General features: G+C 41.1%; 1 protein-coding gene across 1 annotated transcript in view; it reads left to right on the top strand.

The window, feature by feature from the left end:
- LOC309558932 (uncharacterized protein) overlaps positions 1-25615 on the top strand; it is a 754545-nt gene that overhangs the window by 45062 nt on the left and 683868 nt on the right. Inside the window, exons 5-6 of the mRNA XM_082262029.1 lie at positions 7050-7292; positions 7463-7702. Of these exons, the coding sequence (XP_082118155.1) occupies positions 7050-7292; positions 7463-7702 (483 nt within the window). The remainder of the gene's footprint in view (positions 1-7049; positions 7293-7462; positions 7703-25615) is intronic.

Genomic DNA, 25615 nt, shown 5'->3' on the forward strand with positions numbered 1-25615 from the left:
ACACGTACCAACACAGACTATCCAGCAATTTAATTGTTTTTACCCAAAGGTGTAGATTGAATAGCGGAATAGAAAATATGATATCAAAAGGTGTATGTATCTCACACGTACCGACACAGACTATCCCGCAATTTAATGGTTTTTACCCATAGGTGTAGATTGAATAGCGGAATAGAAAATATGATATCAAAAGGTGTATGTATCTCACACGTACCGACACAGACTATCCCGCAATTTAATTGTTTTTACCCAAAGGTGTAGATTAAATAGCGGAATAGGAAATATTATCAAAAAAAAGGTGTATGTATCTCACACGTACAGAACCAGACTAAGCCCCGATTACTATTTTTTTTACCCCCAAAGGCAGGATGAGGAGTAGGAGGAGTTTGGAACAGGCAGCACCCTCAAATCCTCGTAAGTATGAGATGCGCCCCAAAAATTGGAAAGGTGTATCTCACACGTACCGACACAGACTATCCCGCAATTTAATTGTTTTTACCCAAAGGTTTAGATTGAATAGCGGAATAGAAAATATGATATCAAAAGGTGTATGTATCTCACACGTAGAGACCCAGACTAGGCCCAAATTACTATTTTTTGTACCCCCAAAGGCAGGATGAGGAGTAGGAGGAGTTCGGAACAGGCAGCACCCTCAAATCCTCGGAAGTATGAGATGCACCCCAAAAATTGGAAAGGTGTATCTCACACGTACCGACACAGACTATCCCGCAATTTAATTGTTTTTACCCAAAGGTGTAGATTGAATAGCGGAATAGAAAATATGATATCAAAAGGTGTATGCATCTCACACGTACCAACACAGACTATCCAGCAATTTAATTGTTTTTACCCAAAGGTGTAGATTGAATAGCGGAATAGAAAATATGATATCAAAAGGTGTATGTATCTCACACGTACCGACACAGACTATCCCGCAATTTAATGGTTTTTACCCATAGGTGTAGATTGAATAGCGGAATAGAAAATATGATATCAAAAGGTGTATGTATCTCACACGTACCGACACAGACTATCCCGCAATTTAATTGTTTTTACCAAAAGGTGTAGATTGAATAGCGGAATAGAAAATATGATATCAAAAGGTGTATGTATCTCACACGTACCGACACAGACTATCCCGCAATTTAATTGTTTTTACCCAAAGGTGTAGATTAAATAGCGGAATAGGAAATATTATAAAAAAAAAGGTGTATGTATCTCACACGTACAGAACCAGACTAGGCCCCGATTACTATTTTTTTTACCCCCAAAGGCAGGATGAGGAGTAGGAGGAGTTCGGAACAGGCAGCACCCTCAAATCCTCGTAAGTATGAGATGTGCCCCAAAAATTGGAAAGGTGTATCTCACACGTACCGACACAGACTATCCCGCAATTTAATTGTTTATACCCAAAGGTGTAGATTGAATAGCGGAATAGAAAATATGATATAAAGTTGGTGATTTATCAATAGCACATGTGAACAGCAGTGTATTATCACAGTCAGCTCTGCTGCAGGCTATGGAGGGAAAAAAAAAAATCCCCTTTTAAGTTTGTAATTTTTAACTAGATTAGTACAGACTATGCCACAATTATTTTTTTTTTAACCCAAGGGTGTATATTGAATAGAGGAATAGAAAAAAGTGTATAACTTTTGAAATCACTCAATAATAGCACATGTGAACACAGCAGTGTATTATCACAGTCAGCACAGCAGCACTGAAGGAAAAACGCTGCACACAACTGACCGATAAAAAAGACTTTTCTCCCTCCTCCTCAGTGGGCAAAAAGATTGTGTTCAATGTGGACCACTGACACCTGCCTATCTCCAGACTCTCCCTAAAAGGATCGATAAGATCGGTCACTGCTGGCACTGCAAACCCCCCCCCCACACAGCAAAATCGATTGTAGAACACTGACCCTAAATATCTCCAGCCTCGCCCTAAAATGCCTATATCTCGCCATGCCTGCAGCACTCCGACCTGCCCCTCAATTCTATTTCGGACACAATATGATTTTTTTGCCTGTCTGTCCCTAATCAGCAGCCAGCACGTATGATGTTGTGTGCTCTGTCCCTGTACTACAGCATAATGACGCAGCGGCGCTCAGTCTCGAACTTATAAAGACTTGGTCACATGCTTCAGATGGCCAATCACAGCTACTAATACATTTGTAGGCATGGCTGGGATGGCTTAAGGCACACCAGTTAAACGCTTGTTGATTGGCTGTTGAAAGCCTGCCATGAAAAGCGCGCCAGTACATACAAAACCCGGAAATGAAATGACCGAACACGGATTTTTACCCGAACATACAGTAAAGTTTTCGGGTCCGTGTTCGGGTAACAAAAATCAAATTATTCGGTACGAACACGAATAATACAGTCCGTGTTCGCTCAAAGCTAGTTAAAACATTATCACGCTAGTGGCGGTTTCTGTCTCTTATCCCCACATACACACATGAGAGGAGTCACTACTGAACAAAGGGTTGATTCGTGTTGGATGAAATATATTATTGGTGACATGCTGTTTATGCCTGATCCAAGTGGGGAGGCATTTTGATCTGGTGAGTCTCCAATTCAACTACATATTTCCCGGCACAGTGGTGGTGGAGAGTGACGGTGTTCCCTCTAAAATCTCACTAGTATCAACTCCCCGTGGGTGAGCTGTTTAATCCATTGTTTGCATGCACATCATTATGGACTCTTGATGGACTATCTTATGGGCTTTTATGATTTTGTCAAATACTACGGATTGAGCGAAAGCTCACTTCTCCCTACCACCCTCAGACCAACGGACAGACTGAAAGAGTCAACCAGTGTATAGAACAATATCTGCGTTGCTACACATCATACCTACAGGATGATTGGGTGGACCTCCTCCCTCTGGCGGAATTTGCTTATAACAACGCAACCCACAGTACTACTAAGCAAAGTCCGTTCTACTTGAACTATGGGTTTCATCCCACACTTCTTCCACCACGCATTCTACCATCAAGTAACCCAGTAGCCTCAGACTATCTTACCCAAATAAAAGACTCTCTGGGTTTACTTAATACCACCATCACACACGCTCATAGTCAACAAAAAAGGTACTACGACCTTCGTAGAAGACCTTCTCCGCAATATGCTATTGGGGACCTCGTTTGGCTATCGACAAAAAATTTAAGATTAAAGATCCCTAGCAAAAAGCTTGGACCTTTATTTCTGGGACCCTTCCCAATTAAGAAACTCATTGGAAAAGCTGCAGTGCAACTCACCTTACCGGCAGATCTCAAAATACATCCCATCTTTCATGTGTCGCTACTGAAGCCACATGTTCCTAATCAAGGAATAAGGCCTACCATCTTGCCTCCACCTCCAGTACAAGTTGAAGGCGGAGAAGAATATGAGATTAAGGAGATTTTGGATTCTCGTATCCACAGAGGAAGACTCCAATATCTCATAAGATGGAAGAACTATGGACCCCAAGACGACACCTGGTTGGATACCTCTGATGTTCACGCACCTAGGCTTATACGAAGGTTTCACTCGAAATACCCGGAGAAACCAGTGCTATAGGCCTTCCGGAGCCGGCCTTAAGGGGGGGGGGGGGTACTGTAAGATTCTGGTACCTTTGGTACCCTTATTTACCATTTCCCTTTCAAAACATTGCGTCCCACATTTCTAGTTAGGTGGAACGCATACACCTTTAAGACAGATGACGTCATCGCTGAGCGCGCGGAGCGGCTATTTCAATCGCCAGCATTCTCTCTCACGTTGTTCGTTCAATGTGTGTCTACATGCTCACAAGCCTTGTCTTGCTGTCGGAACCTCCAGCTATTCGCCTTTACCTGGAACAGACCGGAACCTCGCATCTGATCCCGTATCTCTCTACCGGATCACTCCCTCACTACTGGACCCCTCTACTTACTAAACCTTACTAGTGATAAGTACCCCACAGGGGAATCCTCCATAACTAACTTACACTATCATCTTCTGCACATTAAGGACTGTTACTATCTATGCATACTAATTCTACCATCTGCACTGTTACATAGATTGCTAACTCTTGAGTCTACTACCATCTATCCTTGCACTGGGTTAGTCTATCCTGTCTATGTCATCTGCTGTCCTTACCACCTGTTACTATACATGATTACTAACCTATCTGCATTCTACCTATTACCATCTACTACTCTCCTGAACATTACTATCAAGTGCTTACCATTACTGTCACTGCTCACACCTGTCCCTTCAGCACATCACCTCCATACTATCATATACATCCTATCACTCCAGGAACATCTTATTGAGTGTGTGTATATCTGTATGCTGAAGCAGACAGGCCCACAGTGATGAGTCTGGAGAGTTGGATCTGGTATTCCAACACATCTCTACATGACTACTGAGTGGAGATTCTGCAGCTGCAAATCCAGCTTACAATAAAAACGCAGGAGCGTTACACACTGCAGATGAATGAACAGGAGACAGATACTCCTGTTCATTCATAAACTGAAGCATACTAAACATAGATTATTATGCTTCAATTATGAATGAACACAGTGAGTGATCAGTACCGATTACTCACAGTGTTCTTTATTAAAGGAAGGAGCCAGTAAATTACACATTTACTGGCTAATTTCTCCACTCTCTATCTTGAAAAGCCCCCTGTGTGCCTGCAGCTGCTGGAAGTGGGAGGAAGCCGGCAGCGCAGGGGAGTGGGAGGGCACACAGAGGGGCCAGGCAGCAGAAAGAATTTGATAATGAACAGGAAGGGGTGATCAGTATGGCAGGTGGAGGAAACTACTGGAACTGATATTTTGTGGGTCACCCTGCAGCAGCTGAAAGCCAGCGGGAGGAAGGAGGAGATGCCGGCTTTTAGTTGCTGCAGTGAATACCACAAGAGATCGGTTCCAGTTATTTTCCCCACTCACGCACTGATTAACCACTGTGTCCTTGCGTGATTCCCTCTGCTGGGGGTAAAACTGCGAAGGCCCCAATGCATCTGGGGCCTCTGGACAGTTCCCAGAGGTGCCTGTATGAGAGAACATTCCTGTGTGGACAAAATTCTAGGCCTGGTGAGCTGCCTTTCAGACAGCGATAGTAAACTAAACAGACGTACAACTTCTGGGTTTATGATTAACAGCAACTAATACAAACATTCATATCTTTGAAATTCTTTTAAAACATGTATTGATTAGGAGCATCAGATACAATCAATGCATTTCAATGGAAAACACTTCCCCTTGTTCAGGATTTAAAGTCAGTTTGTGATAAAATAAGGCTGAAATATCATAGAAAGCCTGAACTGAGTCTGGTTTAAGACTAATACTTGTATGTCCTAACGGCAGTCTAAAAAGCCACCTGGTGTGGCGGTGGGACATGCTAGCCCTAAATTTTCCTCAATTCTGTTTTCCCTGACAAATCACTATTCAAGCCAAATTAAAGTGGAACTCCACCCAAAAGGGAAGTTCCACATTATACAAATTGTGTTGTTCAATTTCCTTTAGACTTACCTTCAGCTATGCAGTGCAAGGGCCTGTCTGATTGCACACAAATTGTAAGTGTTAAGGTTTAGTATTATATGGTTTTGGAAAATCTAAAGGAAAATTGTACAAGAAAATTATATAAAAGTTGTATTGTGTGTACCCAGCATAAGTCCTCCACCTCTCCTCTTCTACCACATGCCGATGCCGGGAACCCAAAGGCTAATGAAGAACTGGCCTGAGTGAGTACGGCGCTTGATCCCTGGACAGGCAAGTGTCCTTTTATTTTTATGTTTTCAAAGTCAGCAATTACAGGATTTATAGCCGCTCACTTTTTTTTTTCCAGTGAACCTAATCTTTAAGTAATACAATTAGTGAATAATATGATTTCAAACTATACCATTAGCATAGATAATAAATACAATTGTTACTGCGAAAATATAATTAATACCAAGTACTGTATATAGTAAAATATTAAAAAGATAATATAGTAATTATATATTCAATAAAACAAAATAAAAAAGCAGTAGAATTATTTTAAAATAAAAGTTGAAAAGAAGTAAAATGTTGCAGCATTGAAGCCCAAATGATTGTATAGGTATTAATTACACTTTACATACATATATTCTCATATACAGTATGTGTCTGTACACTGAGGTGTGGAGACACATTATTTTATCTGGTCAGCACATTGCTGTCGAACTGCAACTTTTTGGATTTAAAATGTCTAAACATGGAGTTAGTATGGGTGAACAAAATGGTCAGGTAGTCAGTTGTGCCTAACGTGCACTCGCAATTTCTAAAAGCGAATCACATGATGATGCACAAAGACACTTTGTAAATATTCCCTCTAAAGAATCACAGCTTATTGTGTTCAACTAAAAGTGAAAAAAATTGCTTTGTGGGATTAGAGTTGTTTAAATAGTTGTATAATGGGTCAAGCAAATTCTTAGAAAAGCTTGCTCTACATTCTGCTTAAAGGTAATACTATGTCAGCATTATCTTTGATTTTACCAGACTTTGACATACACTATATAAAGCCCTCTGCTCTATGTGACGGCAGCAGTACAGCACAACTTAACAACGCTATACAAGTACAATGGGGAAGGTAAGATGCTATCCCTAACATTAATAAAGATGGATACAAAAGTCAGTTAAAAATGTTATAATATTAATAATAATAATAATAATAATAATAGTAATAATACTTATTAATATTACTATTGTTATTATTATTACTTGTTATTATTTCATTTTAAAGAAGTATGGGCCCTTTCACGCAGGCGGACTCTGGCAGCCTGTGCATTTACATCTGATGGGATCCCCCAGACAGATTAGGAATGGATCCGACATCCGTCTGTTTTTAGCGGATAGGCTTCTGATCCGTTGTTGGCAGGTGTCAACGGACACATGTCCTTTGACATTTGCAGCTCCATAGAGGGCAATGGATGGTCTGATCGGGTCTGCCTAAAAACCTCCATACATGACCATATTAAAGTATGTAAAGGGGCCTTTACCTAAATTAAATATATATTATGTCATAAATGAAAAGCAGAATAAATTAATGTTCAATACATTGCTTTAACAGATCATCTTCTACGAGGACAGAAATTTCCAAGGTCGCTCTTATGAGTGTAACTCTGAATGTCCTGATATGTCCTCATACTTCAGGCGCTGCAACTCCATTCATGTGGAAAGTGGAAACTGGATCCTGTATGAACATCCAAACTACAGGGGACACCAGTATTTCCTTCACAGGGGAGAATATCCTGACTTTCAGCAATGGATGGGTTATAATGATTCCATTAGGTCTTGTCGCCTTAGTCCTCAGGTAAACTTTTCTTTTGTAAAATATCTGGAATTAGAGTCATATTTATCAAAATAATTCATTTTCTATTATGGAAGAAGTTTGCTATGCTTTTATAAATCTTATTGAATGTTACTAACTGGTAAACCTAGATTAAGCTTTTTTAATGCATTAGTTGCTTATATTTTTTTCAGCATCAGGGTTCATTTAGGATCAGGATCTATGAGAGAGAAGACTTCAGAGGTCAGATGATGGAATTCACTGAAGATTGTCCCCATATCTATGAGCGCTTCCGCTATCATGATATTCATTCTGCCAATGTACAAGATGGATACTGGATGTTCTATGAGGAGCCCAACTACAGAGGACGCCAATATTACCTGAGACCTGGAGAGTACAGAAGATACACTGACTGGGGAGCCACAGACCCAAGAATTGGATCCATCAGACGTCTCCATCATTCCTACTAGTTAACTTAGTACATTTAATAAATGATTTGAAATAATGTAGTGTTTGTTATATGCTTTATGAACATTCATTTACATTGAATATTCTAATATAATTATATTGCAAAAAGAAAAGCAGAGTCACAAGAACTAATTATAAAACTTTCTAGTATACACATCCACAGCCAGAACAAGATTGGGAGGAAAAAAACAACTTACAAAAAAATTGTACATTTAATTAATGACACATCTTTTGAAGTAATAGTAATTATATATCTACCTATATATTTAAAATGTTTGTGATAACTGGGACTGACCTGTCATATAATCTAATGTATTTTTTATTTGACATGAGCTAAAATGGGTTTAATATCTAGGACTACACTTGGAAATGTTTGCACTGTTGGTTAAAGTGCAAATATTGTGCAGTACATATTTACCACTGCATAAGGTAATCCGGAGGGTAGAGTCTGACTCCTGAAGAAGGCCACATTCCCTCAACCTGGGGCAAAGGGAGAGTACTTTTCCAAGGAGGAGTAACCTTTTATTACTCATTCACAAAAAGTCAAATTGTCAATGAACACACTGATACTTTTTTGGAATAAAGACAAACATCTGTGACAAATTAAGTTATATAAAAGAAAAAAAAAAAAGTCCTTCAATGCAAATCCATCATCAATCATGCGTTCATGCTATGTAGATCGGCATCAATCATGATGAATGATACCAACCCGCCCCAAAAAAATAAAAACATGCAGAGTCGCTGACTGCTCACCATGAATGACAGCTGAGCCTAGCCCTTGTAAATAAAGGGCTAGGGTATCTCAGGTGCTGTCATTGACCAAAGAAGGACATGACCAATCTTGGTCAATGAAGTCACAATCCCATTGTTACCATATAAAGTTTTGCTTGTGTAATGTATTCTTTAGGTATTCTGATATATGGGAATGTATTTAAACCCTTGATTGTGTTTCTCCACATATTATACCACTTCCAGTGTCCCAAATGGGTTACTGTGACTTTTTCTACTTCAAGGCCCTGATCTTTTTCTGCTTATAAAGAAAATAAGGTATTTGCCAATATTTCACTAGTGTTGTGAACACTGTAGGGCTTGATGTAGCCAAAAAGACAGTGCCCCAGGTGATTGCTAACTCACCTAATGAAGGTAAGATCCAAGTGATCCAAAAACATACAAAAGAAAAATTGGGGGAAAGAAGGAAGGAAGTCACAGCAGGACCACACAGCTTAATCATGGGATTACTTTTATCAAACATTTACTAATACAAAACTCTGGGTAAAAACTCCACCACCACCTTCACCTCAGTAAATATTTAAATAGACAACATTGTCTGGAAAGATGCAGCTGTGATCACACAATACACAGGCACACAAAGTCCCACTAATAGCTAAGGTGAAACATATAGGGGTCAGCAAGGAGAATTGTAGGCAGTAATGTGCACAAACCTTGTGCTAAAGTGTATAATAGCCCCTATTTTCCTGAAGCAAAATGATAATGGGGTGTAATCATCAGGTTGTTCAGAGGGTATCAGTTCACTCATGCCGAGTATGATCAGTCCTCTCCTGGATTGAGATGAAAACAAATAGTGTGACTAGATGATAGATTGCAAGAGACTCAGCTGTATTAAATAGAGTCTCTTAGAGTATCAGCACTATGTAGAGACAATGGTTATGCCTACATTGTACTTTGTACATACTGATATATATCAGATAATTCACATGCTCATGCAGTCAGCCAAAAGTGCACCAGCACTTTAAGCAAAATATAAGACCGATGGATCCGCTCACCCGCTCAGTATACGAGCAAACTCACTTCCTGGATCATTGGAGGAAATCACTGCTCTCACTGGTGTGCAACTCACAGAGAGCCAGACTGGCTTGCCAATGGGGATGCTTGATAGCTCGAAGATGCTTGAAGTGGTCTTCAATCATCGGTTCTGCCTGCTGTAAAGTCAGCATCTAAGTGCCTAACCAAAGATAAGGTCCATTGCCTCAATAGGTGCTAGGAGCATGAGCATTTTAATGCTTGCCTGTTAGTGTGTCTTATATAAGCCACTGTACAGAAAAGAAAGGGGAGATATAATGAATTGTTATCAATCTAGTATGGATGTTGCTCTGTCTCAGCATCGATTGTACCTGTGACCTCCTTGTAGACCCAGTCTGAAAGTGTGTGCAGCAGGTTGAATGATGGCTTTAACAGATAGTTTACTCAATGAATAAAGACTCCAGAGGTGTTCTCCAATGCTTCTTTATGCTTCAAGTTAGCAAAGGCATAAACATAGAGACTTTTCCATAGGTAAATTTCAAATGAAGTTACACAGCTTCCACACTCTGCAGTCTCCTCATAACAACTAAACAAAATGGGAGATACAGCAGGAAAATGGAGATGGGAGAAACCATCTAGCCAGAAACAGCAGGGGTGCAAGGAAGATACCAATAACATAGCATAACATAACATGTAATAACAACTGCTAGACAGTTAAAGCTGCATGGCAGCACACTCCCCGCCTGGTATCGTGAGATATCACTACACAATTATTTTCCATAAACATACAATTAACATTGCATACAGTAGAATGCTATGTAGCCCTCTCCTCTAAGCTAACTATGCTAGAGGTCTAAGTGACTCCTACACATAACACTGAATCAGAATTTTTGGAAGCAGGCATAATTAGGACTGTCTCAATGACTGGTCTCAGGAAGGTTTTTGGGCTCCCGTCCTTTACAATCCTGACTTCCACACTTCGGACCTTTCCATCATCACTAGCAATGGCCTTTGTAATAACTCCAACTGGCCACTGGATCCGATTGGTTTGCTTGTCTTTTAGAAGAACCAGGTCCCCTTCCTTTAAGTTAGGCTTCTGGGTTTGTCACTTTTTACGTCCTTGAAGAAGTGTGAGGTATTCCCTCCTCCATCTGTCCCAGAAACAATCTGCAAGGTATTGAGCATATCTCCATTGACGATTATATATGTCCTTTTCCTCAAAGATGCTCTTTGGCGCTGGGATCTGTCCAATTTTCCGGCTCAATAATGCAGCTGGAGTTAAAACAGTTGGACATTCTGGGTCTGTGGATACAGCTGTCAGCGGTCTTGAGTTGATTATTGCTGCGACCTCAGCAAGGAATGTAGTAAGTACTTCATGGGTAAGACGTGAAGAACTCACATCAAGCAACATAGAATCCAGTATGCGCCTTGCCATCTCAATCATACGTTTCCATGCTCCGCCCATGTGTGAAGCGTGTGGTGGGTTGAATTTCCACTGGTTTGCAGTGGCGGAGAAGGTGGTCCTTGGAGGTGGCTCTGTCTGAGAAGCTCGCTCCCGCAGGGGTTTGTTAATGCTCTGGGACGCTCTCTCGCTATAATTGAACTGGTTGGTCAGTTTTCTCTCCTTCTTGTTCCTGGATGGTATTTCCTCACCTTCTGTCCATTCTTCACTAGCCTGAGCATCAGAATTCCCATCTGTATCTTTGTCTCCCGGCTCTGTGGAGTCGTTGGTCTGAGTCTCTTCAGTGACTCCCAACTTTGCCCCCTGTCGCCGCGCTTCATCAGAGTTTTTGTGTGACATGTTTCCATCCAGGGAGAAGTGTACGGCCAGCTGATCCACGATGCTAATGGGTTTGTAGGCCCGTTCCTTAAAACTGTACCTCACAATGTTCTGGGGGGCATGAGGGTTGTTTGCAGTCAGGATACGAGTGAATTCCTCCTTAAGTTCAGCGTCAATGAGTTCCAGCTGGTCCAGAGGCTTAACCAGAGTCTTGGCCTGCATCCATTCATCAGCTCCATCCCCCATATCTGTGGAGTCATCTTCATCCTCCAAATTTCTTCTTGAGCAGATGTTGGAACTCAATGCTACAACTTCAGGCCGGATTTCCGGATCAGTATCTGGATCCTCCAGGTGGAAATCGATAATTTCTTCTGAGTTTGTAGAAGACTGGTCCATTAAAAACTTGGGTCCTGAAAACCAAATGGTTTGTGTGAGGACAACTGCTGGCACTAAAATCTTCTGCATGAATGCTAGAAAGTGCTCTTGCATCTCAGGTTTGTTACGGAGAGTTTTCTCAAGTGCAGCAAATCTGGTTAAAGCTTGTTCTCGATTGTTAGGGAGAGTAAGCCTTGGTACTCGGAAGGGTAATGGAGCTACCCAACTGTTGGAATTGTCCTTGAAGAACTCTTCATCCATAATCTTGATGAACTCCTTGTCTTTGACTGAAGGGGCAATCTTGTTGTCATCACAAGTAGTCTGGTACACTGAATCACCAAAGTCCTTTTGAGAAGTGAGCTTACAGTTAATACTTTGAAGTGCTTGATATGGAACTTCGTTTTTGAAATCAAGTCTTTCCTTCACATAATAATGCGATGGACATTTCATCAATTGACAGGTAACATTCGTTTTGTAGGAAGCTACATCCAAGAGCTTGTGAGATTGGTCTAAACAGACTTCTCCTATTATCACCCATCCAAGATCAAGTTTCTGGGCCTGAGGAGCATCATCTGGACCGTTACATAACTCTCTTATTTTATGAACTCTAGGAATGTCTCTCCCTAGTAGAATCAAAATCTTAACATCCTTGTTAAGTGGTGGAATGTAGTTAGCAATGTGACTCAAATGAGGGTGATGACGTGCAACCTCTGGTGTGGGGATTTCTTCTCTGTTGTTCGGTAGCTGATCACATTCGATTAGAGTTGGAAGAGGAAACTCTGTGTCCTCATATTCTGATGCAACTATGAAGCCATGGGCTCTTCTTTCAGAAGTATTGACCTTTCCTGCACATGTCTGCAAGGTATAGGACCAGGTCTCTCCTTGAATGTTGAATAGGTCAAAGAATTCTGTACTGGCCAATGAGCGATTGCTCTGATCATCGAGTATGGCATACATTTTTATGGATTTTTGTGGACATCCTTCAGGAAAAACTCTTACAAGACATATCTTGCTACAAGACTTGCTATGAAGCCCTTCTCCACATACCTCTGTACACCTTGTGGTTACGGGGTCGGCATATTGCTCAGTTCTCTCCCTGCCATCGTCTGATGTAGTCTTGGGGTTGCTGCCGGGTGAAGGTTTCCTTTTGAACAGGTCTGAATGAAGAGCGTCCACATGTTTGGCACTGTTGCAGAGAGAACATCTGATGGCGATCTTACAGTCTCTAGCTAAATGATCGGAGGATGCACAACACTTAAAACAGATATTATGCTCTTTGAGAAATGACTTGCGTTCTTCAATAGGCTTGTCCTTAAATGCACGACATTTGGAAAGAGAGTGTGGCGCATTATGAATAGGACACTGTTGATTAAGATTGCTTGCTTTGATGTCTGTAGCTAAGACGTTGGATGCTATCGCGGTCTTCCTCACGGCAATAGGATGTCTTAAATCCTTGGATTTACTGTTGGTGGCAATACCCCTTGAAGTACTTAAAGGAATGGTGGTTGTATCTGGATAGAAGAAGCTTGGGTCATTCTTGGATCTTGCAACCTTCCGCACGAACTCTGAAAAATAAGAAAAGGGAGGGAAGGAAACACGATGCTCATACTTATACTTTGATCCTACACTAGTCCACTTTCCCTGAAGATGACTAGGCAACTTTGCTACAATAGGATTTACGCCCTGAGCAGTGTCTAAATAGCTAAGACCTGGTAAACTAGGATCTAACTTAGCAATTTCAAGTTCATGAAGGAGGTCACCAAACTCTCTAAGCTTATGATTGTCCTTAACAGAGATTTTAGGACAGTCGTTTAGTCTCTGGAATAAGGCAGATTCAATGACTTCGGGGCTCCCATAGTCTTGTTCTAGACGTTCCCAGGCAGCATCAAGGCCTGCTTTAAAGTTATAAATGTAGACAGATTTAAGTCTCTTGACTTGTCCTGAAGATTGAAGCCCCAACCACTTTATTAGTAAGTCAAGTTCTGCTTGAGGATCAATGTCCAAGTTCTTGGTTACCGCCTTAAATGTAGATCTCCAACTCCTGTAGTTCTCTGGGCGGTCATCAAATCTAGACAGTCCAGTTGTAATCAACTCTCGTCGAATCATATACTTGCTGAACTCTGCAATGTCAGTGCTTTCAGTTTTTATAGCCACAGGGTCTACTGATGGTGCGCCGTCTTGGACCATGGTTGGTATCTGATGTTGGCTGGTAGGTAGAGAGAAAGGTGTTGCAGATGGGTTTAATTTAGGTAAGGGTCTGTCGACTGAAGGTCTCTGAGCATTTGAAGTCAAAGAGAGCTGTATCAAAGGGGGTATAGAGTTCATTCTGTAGTCTTCTGCTGTGCCCTTGTAATCTCTATGCACATAGGGTTGTGGTGGCACATGAGCTGCGTAGGTTGATTCACTTGATTTTGTGACTTGCGGTAGTTGTGGAGGGTCTCTGTTAGTAGGTGCGTCTAGTTGACCAGCTTGCTTTGGCGACACATTGCCTTCTGATCCACTTGCTGGATGATTATGAGAAGAATCTCCAACTGTAGGTGGGACTGTATTGTCGTGGTTCTGAGTTAGGACAAACTGTAGGGTCCTTTCAACAGGGTCTTGACAAGCAGCTAAGCTGGTACAAGCTGCTCCTTCTTCTTCCAATAGGGCTTGTTCCAAGACAGATAACTCTGCTAAAGCTACTTCCTTTTCTCTATTCTTCTGAAGAATTTCTAGCTGAGCCTTGAAGGCTGCTTCTTTTTCAGAGCAGGCGGCTTTAACCTGGGCTACTGCAACCTTTTGGCGAGCTTTGAGTATTTGGTCACTCAGTATTGACCTTATAGAGCAGGACCGCAAAGACTTAGAAGAAGATTTATGATATGAGCGGGCAGACCTAGAAGATTTTCCTGAGTGTCTGGAAGAAGCAGAGTTACAGGATGTAGTTTCATGTAGCTGTGCCAATCTACCTTCTATCTGTGCCTTTGCTTCAAGATATGTACTATGCCTCTGCTGGTCATTAGAAGTAAAGTCCTTTAATTCCAATGCAGCTTCCTCTATGTTGGAATGTAACAATAGGGAATAGTACTTCTCAGAAAGTCTTTTATAATTCTCAAATGCCTTCTTAACCCTTGAGAGAACAGTGTTCAATTGCTCAGAATTGTTGCTAGTTTCATTAGTGGCTGTTATACAACTTAAAGTCTTTTCCCATAATGCAGTCAGGTTACTAGATGTTTCTTCCTTACTTGCTTCATAAACCTCCCTTGCCTTCAAGGATGGATGAGGGGCTCTGACAGGACGAGCAGAATGAAGTAAGGAGTCTGCTTTATCTTGACTAAATGCAGGTAACTCTGTGAGATCTCTGTCAGACATAATAAGTACTGTATTTCTGGTGTCTTGTTAGAAATCTGCCAGAGCTCAGCTCTGTTAGTAGTGACTTCTGTTATTAAGCAGGCTGGCTGAGGTGCTGGGTATTTGATACAATAGCTAGCTATTGCTGGAACTAGTTCAAACTGGATCACCTCAGAAGGCTGTAACAGTAATGAAGCATTCAGTAGGTGGCTGGTTTCATATGCAGAGTGATGCTTCTGGTGACTCACAGACAAGTGTGGTACTCACTGTTCTGAGCTGCAGAGTCTTGGAAATTTACTTTCTGAAGCTGCAGAGATACCTGTGTGATGAAACAACTGGAAATTTACTTCAAGTACTTCTTGGAAATGTACTTTCTGAAGCTGCAGAGATACCTTTGAGATCAAACCATTGGAAATTTACTCTCTGAAGCTGTGTATTCCTGGAAATTTACTGTTCTGTCTCAGCATCGATTGTACCTGTGACCTCCTTGTAGACCCAGTCTGAAAGTGTGTGCAGTAGGTTGAATGATGGCTTTAACAGATAGTTTACTCAATGAATAAAGACTCCAGAGGTGTTCTCCAATGCTTCTTTATGCTTCAAGTTAGCAAAGGCATAAACATAGAGACTTTTCCATAGGTAAATTTCCAATGAAGTTACACAGCTTCCACACTCTGCAGTCTCCACATAACAACTAAACAAAATGGGAGATACAGCAGGAAAATGGAGATGGGAGAAACCATCTAGCCAGAAACAGCAGGGGTGCAAGGAAGATACCAATAACATAGCATAACATAACATGTAATAACAACTGCTAGACAGTTAAAGCTGCGTGGCAGCACAGATGTCAAGGAGGACCCTACGCAAAAAAAAAAAGATGTTGGGTCCCACAGGTTCAATGTCAGTCCCTTCGGGTTTGTTATGAATTTTAGGGAAACCCCACGCAAAAACAACAAGAGTGGGATCCACCCAAAAATCTATTCCAGATTCTTATCCGAGTTTTCATCCTGGCAGGCCAGGTTGAGGGATACTTCCTGGCAAAGCACAATGTTGATGAGTTCAAGAACCTTTTTCCTACAACCCTGCCTTTTTACCACAACCCTGCCCCAGTGGTTTTGGGGGTCTGCAGCGGGGGGGGGGGGGGGAGTTAATGGAATCTGGAATCCCCTTAAACAAAAAGGGGGCCCCAGATACTGCTTTCCCCAATGTGAGTGAGTAAGGGGTATATGGAACCCTACAATGGATTTACATTGAATGGGTAAGGAATACATAGCACCCAACTTATTCACAGAGTAAAATGAAAAGTAAATAAACACACTTACACAGTTTTAACAATAATTTATTAAAAATGGAAATGTGCCACAATGAAAATCCCTCATCAAACATGTTGTTCAATAATGTAGATCCATGTGAAAGATGATGAACAACGTCCACAAAAGGTTCCATCACTGACTGGCACTGAATGATATTTCCTGTTCCCTGCCACTAAAAGTAAACAAAGGGTCAGGATCTCCTAGGTGACGTCATTGACCAAAAAAGTCTATGGCCATATTTGGTCACTTTCATTGCCCAAAGATAGCCATATGGCTACACTTGGTCAGTGATTTCATGCAATCCCCACCTCTTTGTTTGCATGGCTGGGTGATTAAATAAATGATTAAATAAATGAATGGGTGCACGAATGGGTGCCGTGATTAGACACAGTGGGAGCCAGACTGTGGGAGGAGCGGGCACGATCGCCGCCAGCCTCCCGCAAGCTTCACAGAAACTGACAGAAGAGTCGCCTGCCTATGTAAACAAAGCAGGCGGATCTTCTGTCACACAGGCACAGCGAGATCGTGTGTTTCAGCTAACACAATCTCGCCCCCCCCCCACAGTTAGTAAGCACAAATAGGCATAAATTTAATCCTTTGATCACCCCCAGTATTAACCCCTTCCCTGCCAGTGACATTTATACAGTAACAGTGCATATTATTTAGCACTGATTACTGTATTAATGTCACTGGTCCCTAAAAAGTGTCAAAAATGTCAGTTAGGGGTCCGATCTGACCGCTGCAATGTCGCAGTCCTGTTAAAAATCACTGATCTCTGCCATTACTAATAAAAAACAAAGCAAAAAAAAGTCCAAATACATATCCCGTAGCTGTAAACGCTATAACTTTTGCGCAAACCAATTAAAATATGCTTTTTTGGATTTTTTTTTACCAAAAATATGTAGCAGAATACAAATTGGCCTAAACTGATTAAAAAATGTGATTTTTAAAAATTTTTTATTGGGAATGTTTAATAGCAGAAAGCAAAAAATATTGTGCTTTTTTCAAAATTGTCGCTCTTTTTTGTTTATAGCGCAAAATCTAAAAACCGCAGAGGTGATAAAATACCATCAAAAGAAATCTCTATTTGTGGGGAATAATAAATAAAATCAATTGTTTTTGGGTACAGCTTCAAATGACCGTGCAATTGTTAGTTAAATGTTAGTTAATTAATGCAGTGCTGAATCGCAAAAAATGGCCTGGTCATTAAGGGGGTAAACCTTCCGGAGTTGAAGTGGTTAATGTCTAAGCGGACGGGAAAGATATTCATTCTCATAGATACAATATTTAAAAATCTCAATATTGGAATATCCATAAGATGAAAAACATGAATTCCTGTAGATTACATATATCCTTTGCTGATTTTGCCCTTGCTCAAGGAAGAATTACTTGAAAGGTGTGGGGAAAGGGAAAAATCTCATTTTCTTCTTCATCCTCTGATTACCACATTTACAACAATATATATATATATATATATACAGTATATGTAATCTACAGGTATTCATGTTTGTCATCTTATGAAAATGCTCATATTGAGATTTTTTAAATATTGTATGGGAGAGAGGGAGAGTGCATATCTTTCCTGTCTGATAGGTCATTGTTTTCTGAACAATTTTATTTTATATATATATATATATATATATATATATATATATATATACTGTATATGTGGTGCCCTTAATGATTAATTTACCAATTTGTTATTCTATTATACTGTATATTGATTTGGAATCAGGCCATACCTTATTCTGCATATGTGTCATATGTGGGGTCTCTATCTTACAGGGTATTTAGAATCATGATAACAGTGACCTGCAGGTTAGAGAGCCTGCAGTAACTTTTGGCATGACATGTATTTTAACATTGTTTCTTTTGGTTTCATACTCTCTATCATTTAAGTTCAATTAAACTGTTCAATTAAATTAGGGAGTGTTGATGTAGGTGAGTCATGTGGAAAGCCTCCAATGCCACAACTCTAGACTCCAGTGTGCACTGCCCTGATCCCACCTGCGTTACCAACTCATATAGATATATAGATTCTTCCCTTGATCCACCATTTTAAGGCAGGTCATACATGACTCTTTTTTTTTTTTTCGTTAAAAACCAGCAGGTTGGATGAAAAAAAAAAAAATGAAGGGGTTCCCATTGTTGATAGGTCTGCAAGTTAAAGACAGGGGTCAAAATCATTTTCCAAAAGCACATCCTTCAAAATATGCCCTTATATGGAATAATCCTCATGCAGGGTGCAGTCCTTACAAAGCCTACAGAACTGTCCCCTGTATGGTGCTAGTACACTTTGGATGATGCCAACTGCAGTAATGTAAATATAAATTCCCAGCTGTGGGCTTGAAGTAGGTCCTGGAAATGATCTTACCATCCAAGTGACCCAATCCAAAGTCCAAAAACACCAAGGAGGTAGGGTTCCACATGTGTGTAAATGAGAGATCCAGGTTGCTGTTTTTGCAGCGCTGCACAAACAGATCAATGTTAGATGGAGGGCCATCCCGTGTGACTCTGCCTATATACCTGCCATAGAAGATGACATGAGCAGCAAAGGGGTTATTACTCCAGATACAATACTCCTCCCACCAACCCTTGGTACGGATGGCGTAACAGGGTGCAAAGGACGCGCCTATAGCTGTGCCCCATATCTGGAGACAATAATCCCCCTGAAATGTAAAATAATTATGCTCAAGGCAGAAATTTGTGCCCTCCAATGTAAACTGGGCCTGGGCAGGGTGCAACTGTGACTCCTTGGATAAAAAGTGACCTAAAGCTGTAATACCCACCTCATGAGGAATAGAGGTCTACAGAGAATTGATGTCCAGGGATAGTCCAGGGATATGCGTGTTCCTCTTGGTAATGGTTAAGGATGTCTAACAACTCTAAGGAATCTTTTATATATGAGGGGAGTGACTGTACCATAGACTGAAGAAAAAAAATCAATATATTGAGATAGCCCACAGGTGGTGCTCTCAATAGAGGCCACAAAAGATCTACCTGGAGGGTTCTGGGGATTTTATGCACCTTGGAAAGGTGATAAAAATAGGGGTTCTTAAAAAAACTCTCTATATAGGAAAATAAATTTCCCTTTAATAATGACTTTGTTAAACATGGCAGAATTGAATAATTATTTAAATTCCAACTTCAAAGCTTTTAATACTATCTGTTTATTAATATAGATATTACATATTAATTCTTACACTTTACTATTATTTTTTTCATCACCCCCCTTCCCATATCTATCTATCTATCTATCTATCTATCTATCTATCTATCTATCTATCTATCTATCTATCTATCTATCTATCTATCTATCTATCTATCTATCTATCTATCTATCTATCTATCTATCTATCTATCTATCTATCTATCTATCTATCTATCTATCTATCTATCTATCCACAGTCCTTCTCATCCTCCTCCATAATTCTCACTTATACAAGGGGATATGCATAAGCTTCACTTGCATATGCACAAAAAGCAACTGAAGTTGGATGGACCCATGTGCTTTAACTGTGATTTTACAGTCTGAAAAAGGTTTGGCTCAGCTGGTTGCAAGTGTACTTACATGCATACATGGAAACTATTGCATCACATTCATTTTAACCACTTAAGCCCCGGAAGATTTTACCCCCTTCCTGACCAGGACCTATTTTGCGATTCGGCACTGCGTGACTTTAACGGACAATTGCGCGGTTGTGCGATGCTGTACCTAAACTAATTTGACGTCCTTTTTTTCCCAACAGACCTTTCTTTTGGTGGTATTTGATCACCTGTGCGATTTTTTGATCATGCGCTATAAACAAAAAAAGAGCGTCAATTTTTCAAAAATAACAATATTTTTCACATTTTTTTATATGAAATTCCCAAAAAAAAATGTAAAAATCAAAATTCTTTAACATTTTAGGCCAATTTGTTTTCTGCTACATATTTTTGGTAAAAAAAAATCGCAAAAAGCGTATTTTGATTGGTTTGCGCAAAAGTTATTGCGTTTACAAAGTAAGGGAAAGATTTTTGTCATTTTTGTTGTTTTTTTTTTAACGCATAATGGCGGCGATCTGCGATTTTTTTTGCGGGACTGCGACATTGGGGAGGACAGATCGGACCCTTGACTGACATTTTTGACACTTTTGGGGTTACCAGTGACATTACTACAGTAATCAGTGCTATACATATGCACTGTTACTGCAAAAATGACACTGGAAGTGAAGGGGTTAACTTTTTTGAGAGGGAGGGGTTAAGTGTGTTCCTAGGGGCGTGTTTCTAACTGTGATTGGCTGTGGCTTGAGCTGTAAGAACAGTGATCAACGGTCCTACATAGTAGAACCGTATGATCACCATTCTTACACAGGGGAGAATGACAGGCGGCTTTGATTACATTAGCTGCCTGCCTTTCTCCCAGTGTAACGGACGATCGCGAGTGCCCGGCGGACATCGGATCCGCCGGGCACACGCGCGGGGGGGCCGTGACCGAATGAGAGCGTGCATTTGGCGGCGCGTGCTCGCTCCCCAGAGCCTCACAGGCTAGCGACGTAGACCTACATCGCTTTGCCTGTGAGGGGCTGACTGCCGCAGTAAATATACTGACGGCAGTCGGCAAGTGGTTAATCATACATTTTAAATATTTAAATTTTTTATTAAAAAACATCCCTAGCAAATCAATATATGACTAGAACTGCTAACTAGGGATGAGTTGAACTGCCCTGGGTTCAATTCGAGTGTTGTCCTGTAAACTTTAATGTTCGGATGATGAGCCTGAACCCCATTGAAATGAATGGGATCTGAATCTGTCAAATTAAAAATGTCTGATTTATGGGCTAATAGGGCAGTGTCAAAAAAGAGCAGGGGGGGGGGGGGAGCACTGCCCCTAAGGATCATACAAAAAAAATGAATTCTATTCGACCAGGAGCTGTGACTTTTTAAATGCTTTCAAGTGAAACATTAAAAATGACCAATTCCTTTAAATATCTTGCCTGGGTGTGCCCTAATCCTGCCTGTGAAGGGAAGCATCCCTGTGATGCACAGAAAGCACTGTAGCAGAACTGACATTCACAAAGGAAAAAAAAGTGTCCAAAATTTCCAGCAAATGACATTTTTTTGCGGCTTTTTTATTTTTTAAATCACCCCTTCGGGAGTTTGCTTTGTTTTTTGTGGCAGCTTTGGAAGAGTCTGTGTGCTTGTTTTTTTTTTTTTTTTTTAAAGAATCTGGCAATGAAATATCATTTACTGGCAATTAAAACTTTAGCACTGTTTTCTTTGTAAATGTAACTTTTGCTGTAGCACAACCTACACCAAGAATAACCCTTTAACCACTTCAATACAGGGCACTTTCACCCCCTTCCTATCCAGGCCAATTTTCAGCTTTCAGCGCTGTCACACTTTGAGTGACAATTGCGTGGTCAAGCAATTCTTTTTTTACATTGAAAGACACCTACCCTATTGTCAAAATATGACCTGATGTCCATGACCATCTCACGTGTGGGCTTGTTGAGTTTGCTTGGGGCAATGCGATTCATGAGGGTGTGCGCCTTTCTATAGACTACCTGGGGGACTGCAGGTAGATGGGGTCCCAATCTAGGATCAGAACACAGGATGGGCCAGTGTTTCTTAATAATGCGGGTGATCTTATTAAAGTTATTATTAAAACTAGTAACAAACCTAGCCTTGGGGACAACAGGACGTTGGTGGGAGCTGTTCTCAGTATCGTGAGTTGAAGACATGTCCATATTCATACAGGAATTATATGCTGATAATAAAAGATCCTCTGGATGACCCTTCTCACGAAACATGGCCAGCATGGATTGTGCCTGGGCAACATAGTCGTCCTTGCGGGTGCAGTTCCTGCGGAGTCTCAGGAACTGCCCCTTGGAGATGTTTTTCTTCCAAGAGGGGTGGTGGCAACTCCCAAAGTGTAAGTAGGAGTTGCCAGCCACCAGCTTGGAATGGTTAAGAGAGACTATGGAGCCATCGGCATGTGTAAGCTCCAAATCCAAGAACACCAAGCGGACCGGGTCAATGACATGTGTGAAAGTCAAGCCCAGGTCGTTGGTGTTACAGTGGGAGACGAATGCCTGAAAGGTGTCAATATCACTGTCCCAGATGACAAGCATGTCATCAATGTACCGCCCATAGTAAAAGATGTGTTGTAAGAAGGGATTGTTTTGCCAGATATTAAATTCCTCCCAAAAACCCATGGTGAGGTTAGCGTAACAGGGTGCAAAACTAGCTCCCATAGCCGTGCCCTTAATTTTCAGATAGAATTTGTCTAGAAAAGTAAAATAGCTGTGTTCCAAACAAAACCTCTTTCCTTCTGCCAAAAAAGATGCCTGTCTGGAGTTAAACTGTGCATCCTTAGTGAGAAAATTATTCAGTGCTCTGATACCCACATCGTGTGGTATTGATGTATAAAGCGAGCGCACATCCAAAGAGGCCCACAGATAATGGTTGTCCCAGGAGTATTGTTGAAGTATATCCAGCACGTGACCAGAGTCACAGATATACGATGAAAGTTGTTGAACGAATGGCAAACATCAAAGGGCGATTGCACAAGGGGTCTCTACCACCAATGGAAAGGTTCCCCATAGTGTCCCCCACCATTTCTCCACCCACCATAATGGGAACCTACAGGACCTGACAGTTTTTGCCATTGAATCCATACCCAAGGGTACCCTGACAGACAATGAGCGGTTTTCCCTGTTATGCAAGAGGGAAACCTTTTGGATATACAGACTCCATACACTCTCCCCCTATGGGTTGAATGAAGATTTAGAAATACACTCTGTGATGTAGAGGCTAACCCTTTAGTCATCATTTTTTTTTTTTTGATACATATACACTTTCATACACATTTCCCGCACAATTCACACTTTAGTAGTGTGTTGTGTTCCTTCTTTTTTCTTTTCTTTCCATTTACATTTTATACTAAGTTTTTCATGTGTTGTGTTCATTGTCTTACGTTTATTTATTTTACTTTATTTCATTTTTATTTATTCATGTGTTTGCTGCCAGCAGTTTTTATTCCAGCAGGGAGAGCTGGTGCTGTCATTGGTGTTTCCTCCTCCCCCTTTTTTCCCCCTATTCCTATAAATTTCCCCTTACTGCATGCCATTTTTGGATCTGAGGAAGGGGCGAGTCCCCAAAACATGTCATCTCAAATTTGGCATTTATAATCCTTCCCCCATTGTCTCACTGATACTTCATGTGTGGATCCCTGCTGTTTATACCACCTGCAATCTGTTGCTGTGTCCCCGGTCTGGTGACGTCATCAGTCAGCGTGGCTCAGGACACAGGAGTGCTGGAGGAGCCGGCAAACCCTGTGTGTGTGGCTGATCCTCCTGTGCGCACAGAGGTGTCACCACATCCAGCTCGAGAGGATGCCGTGGACTGCACCCTCCTCCTCTCCTCTGTGATGCACTCCCTGGTGTGATCCTTCACCTACTTCACAAGTCATTTATAAAAAAAAATAAAAATCCCCAAAAAGTTATTATAAATTCATTATTAATCACAATGCTAGCCACTCACTGACTCACAGAAAAAAAAAACCCAAACAGCACAGTGCACATGACCAGTCCCAACAGTACCACTAATTGAATTTCAGCTACTAGAGCTGTCATCAGTTACTGTATATAAGGGAAGAGGTGTGGATAGTGGTGTGTCACATACCTGGAAGAAGAGCCTGAGATGATGAGGTAGGTCTCTCTTACACCTCTGACTTGGAGCCCCTGGTAGTATGAACAGGTGGTGCAGGAATAAAGAGTGGCATAAGTGCCTATAGGTCTTGCTAGCAGCAGAACAAGTGTCACATACCTGGTTAGAGAGCCTGATGTGAAGAGGAAGGCCTCTTGTACAGCTCCTGCTCAGGAACCCCTGGTTGTGAGACAGCAGTCACGGGAGCACAACAAGGTATAAGTGCCTGTGATCAGTCCAGAAGTCAGCAGGTGGATGTGGCAGCAGAACAGGCTGGAGGCAGATAAGCTGGCACGAAGGTTCGCTGGTGGCAGACTGTGGATATGCAGCAGGGAGCAGGAGCCAGATGTGAGCTCACTGGACTGAAGCAGGATGCAGAGACAGATAAGCTGGGTCAATCAAAAAAATCAGACATAGACAGCAGGCAGCAGGATAGTCATGTCACAAGCCATGACAGTTATGGGATCAGGCTGGAACAGGAGACACAAACAGAATGTGGAGACAAGCCGAGGTCAGGACAGGTAGCAGAAAAACGAAGGTCAGGAGCAAGCCGGGTCAGGATCAGACGTCAAATCATCACTGACTGTTGAAACATCACACTGGACCTCATGTAACTTGGATTCTGTGCCTCTCCACTCTTCCTCCAGACTCTGGGACCCTGATTTTCAAATGTAATGCAACATTTTCCACAGTCGATGATGAATTGGGGAGCCATGTCATCTGCTGGTGTTGGTCCACTGTGTTTTATCAAGTCCAAAGTAAGTGCAGCCCTGTAACAGGAAATTCTAGAGCACTTCCTGTTTCACTCTGCTCACCAGCTTTATGGAGATGTTGATTTCATTTTCCAGCAGGATTTGGCACCTGCCCACACTGCCAAAAGTACCAATACCTGGTTTAATGATCATGGTATCACTGTGCTTGATTGGCCAGCAAACTTGCCTGACCTTAACCCCATAGAGAATCTGTGGGGTATTGTCAAGAGGAACATGAGACACCAGACTCAACAATGCAGACGAGCTGAAGGCCGCTATGAAAACAACCTGGGCTTCCATAACATCTCAGCAGGGCCACAGGCTGATCGCTTCCATGCCACTCCGCAGTGATGCAGTTATTCATGCAAAAGGAGCACCGACCAAGTATTGAGTGCATACTATATTGTACATTGACATACTTTTCAGTAAGCCAACATTTATTACAAATGCTTTTTTTTTATTGGTCTTATGTAATATTTTAATTTTCTGGGATACTGAATTTTGGGTTTTCATTAGCCATAATCTTCAAAATTAAAAAAAAGAAAAGCTTGAAATATATCACTCTGTGTGTAATACATCTATAGAAAACATGAGTTTTACTTTTTGAATTGAATTACTGAAATAAATTAACTTTTTGATGATATTCCAATTTTATAAGCTACACCTGTACATTCGTATCACAAAGGCTTCACAACAGTTTTGGTAAAGGTTGAATGTATGGCATAAAAATAAGTCTATGACATTAATTATCTGGACAGCTATCGTATTGTTTTTAACAAAATCAATTTAAAAATGTTAAGGCTGTCTTCACACCTACACTATTGTTCAAAAGTTTGGGGTCATCAAGACAATTTCATGTTTTCCATGAAAACTCACACGTTTATT

This window comes from Pelophylax lessonae (genome assembly GCF_965119305.1).
Source record: "Pelophylax lessonae genome assembly, chromosome: 6".
Classification (NCBI taxonomy): domain Eukaryota; kingdom Metazoa; phylum Chordata; class Amphibia; order Anura; family Ranidae; genus Pelophylax; species Pelophylax lessonae.